Source organism: Bactrocera neohumeralis, chromosome 6 (genome assembly GCF_024586455.1).
Source record: "Bactrocera neohumeralis isolate Rockhampton chromosome 6, APGP_CSIRO_Bneo_wtdbg2-racon-allhic-juicebox.fasta_v2, whole genome shotgun sequence".
Classification (NCBI taxonomy): domain Eukaryota; kingdom Metazoa; phylum Arthropoda; class Insecta; order Diptera; family Tephritidae; genus Bactrocera; species Bactrocera neohumeralis.
Genome location: NC_065923.1, coordinates 67445981 through 67448434, shown reverse-complemented (window position 1 = coordinate 67448434; position 2454 = coordinate 67445981). Strand labels below are relative to the sequence as shown.

Here is a 2454-nt window from a genome sequence, read left to right as displayed (position 1 = left end):
TAACCAGACCGAACGGTTATTGACACAAGGGATAAAAGAGTTGCCGCAACTACATCCAAAAACTGTTGAGGAAATTTAAGCAAACGGAAAATATATGCAGAATCAAAGCATTAAGACGTTATTTCCTTTGTTATTTCAAAATTTTTGAAAACACTACACATGCATGCGCATTGTGGTTAAAGAGCGTTCAAAACTTTTGCATTTCCAAAATAACCATTTGTTATTGTGTTGTATTGATAAAATTAGTGCAACCCTGTGACGCACAATTATTTAGCGCCGTTCATTTTTCAACACGTCGGGCGTTTATTCTAGCTAACAACTTGTCAAATCGCACTGACATTAAACTGTCAATTTTCACGTGTTTACGGCTACGACCAGAATTTAATATATTTATCTGCATTTCTTTAACACATTTTAATTAAATAATATAAAAATGGTAAAAGTCAAGAGTGAACCGATTGATCAGGATGCCTCTGTGGTTTCCGTAGCAAATGTGTCAGTTAAAGAGGAGGATAGTTATGACGATAAACTGAAATATGTGAACAGTATTTCACAGCCAATGGCCTCACGTAAAATGGCCAAAAAGTGCTATAAACTCATTAAAAAGGCGATGAAACATAAAACCTTCCTACGTAATGGCCTAAAAGATGTACAAACACGTTTGCGTAAAGGTGAAACCGGGTAAGTCATTGCCAAAACCAAAATTTGCGCAAACATGCGAAGACTGATTCAAAATATGTTAAGAATTTTGTTTTTTTTTACATTCAGTAACTCAAATATTTTAACTTGTATTTCTTTTAGCATCTGCATTTTTGCTGGCGACGTAACACCCATTGATATTATGTGCCATTTGCCCGCCGTCTGCGAAGAGAAGGGCATTCCTTACGCTTATACACCCAGTCGCGCCGATTTAGGTGCTGCTATGGGTGTAAAACGTGGCACAGTGGCGTTGTTGGTGCGCGAACATCAAGACTACAAAGATTTGTACGACGAGCTGAAGGAGGACTTCTCTGGCTTAAATGTACCTGTTTGAGCGTTTAGAGGCAATGTGCATTGTTTTGTCCTCTCAATGATGCGCAAACGTAGTTTAAGAGATTTCTTACGCCTTTATAATGATAAGTTTAATAAAAATAAGAGAATATACAAAAAAAAAATTGCCTTTTCATTACTTGAAGCATATGTCTGCTAGTAGTCAACGCCAAAATAAAAATGCTGTGTTTGGTTGTCCCTGTGGGATCTTTTTTATTTGCGTATTCGCTGTTTTTTTTTACCTTTTGCTTAAATTTTTTTATAATTATATTTTTTACTAAAATTACAGAAATCCATATAAATAGTATTTTGTAGCTATACTTAATTCTTTTTTTGTTTTTGTTACTTTTAAGTAAATACTTTATATTATAATTAATTCTTATTTTCATGGTTTTACAATACACATTTTCATTTTATATATATTCATATTTTTACTTGCTCTAACATTTTTGCATATACACTGTTTTTTCTATTTTTTATTATTTATTTGCATTAGCTTTTATTTTTATTCAAAATTTTTTTTTCTATAGCATTCTTTCTTTAAAAGATTCGCATGCCAAAAGCCTTTCTTACGACCGAGAGAGTTGTTCTTACACAAAAAAGACGCGCAGGGTTTGCTAAATTTTTATTACCACATTTTAAGATTCCATAAAATATATTATTTATATAACTTCTTTCCTTTTTTTATTTTTTTTTTTGAAAACTGCTTCTGGTTTGAATTAGAGTTAGAAAATATAATTATTTCGACAGCAGAGTAATATTTGTTTTTTTTTACTAAACTCTATCAGGAAAAAAAAATCAAAAAATGTCTAAAACATATAATTTCGAATATTGTTTAATGAAAACACTTGCTTTTTTTTAGAAAAAATTATTAGTATTATTCTTGGAAAACTTTGATTTTTTTAAACTTGATTTCTTTTTTGAAAAACTTAAATTTCTTTTAAACTTATTTTTTTTTATTTTAATTTTTTTAACTTAATTTTTTTTTTAATTTTAAGTTTTTTAAACTTGATTTTTTTTAATTTTAATTTTTTTTGTAAATTTGAATTATTTTGAGAAACTTGAACTTTTCTTTAAATTAGATATGTTTTTGAAAATTATATTTCTTTTTCAAAAGAATTATTTCCGAAATTTTTTGGAAATTCAGATTTTTCAATTTTGTAATTTTTTTTTAAATAAATTTTGTAAAATGTTGGTTACATTTTCTGATTTAAAATATACGATTGTTTAAAAATTGTAATAAGTGGCTCAAATGTTCTTTAGTAAAATAAAGTTAGTTTATTCGCCATCAATTATTATTAAAACAAAAAATAATAATTTATTTACCTTACATAAAATAATCTGAATTTTTTTAAAAATTAGTTTATTTCAGAAATATTTGATTGTTTTTGCAAAAATTAATATTTTTTTTTGAATATTTTATGT

General features: G+C 27.6%; 1 protein-coding gene across 1 annotated transcript; it reads left to right on the top strand.

The window, feature by feature from the left end:
* The first annotated feature begins 331 nt into the window (after window positions 1–331).
* On the top strand, window positions 332–1154 carry LOC126761188 (H/ACA ribonucleoprotein complex subunit 2-like protein). The gene is made up of 2 exons (XM_050477149.1): window positions 332–681; window positions 802–1154. Exons 1-2 carry the CDS (start codon window positions 434–436, stop codon window positions 1031–1033), a joined length of 480 nt encoding a protein of 159 aa, XP_050333106.1. The 5' UTR covers window positions 332–433; the 3' UTR covers window positions 1034–1154.
* Window positions 1155–2454: the final 1300 nt, after the last annotated feature.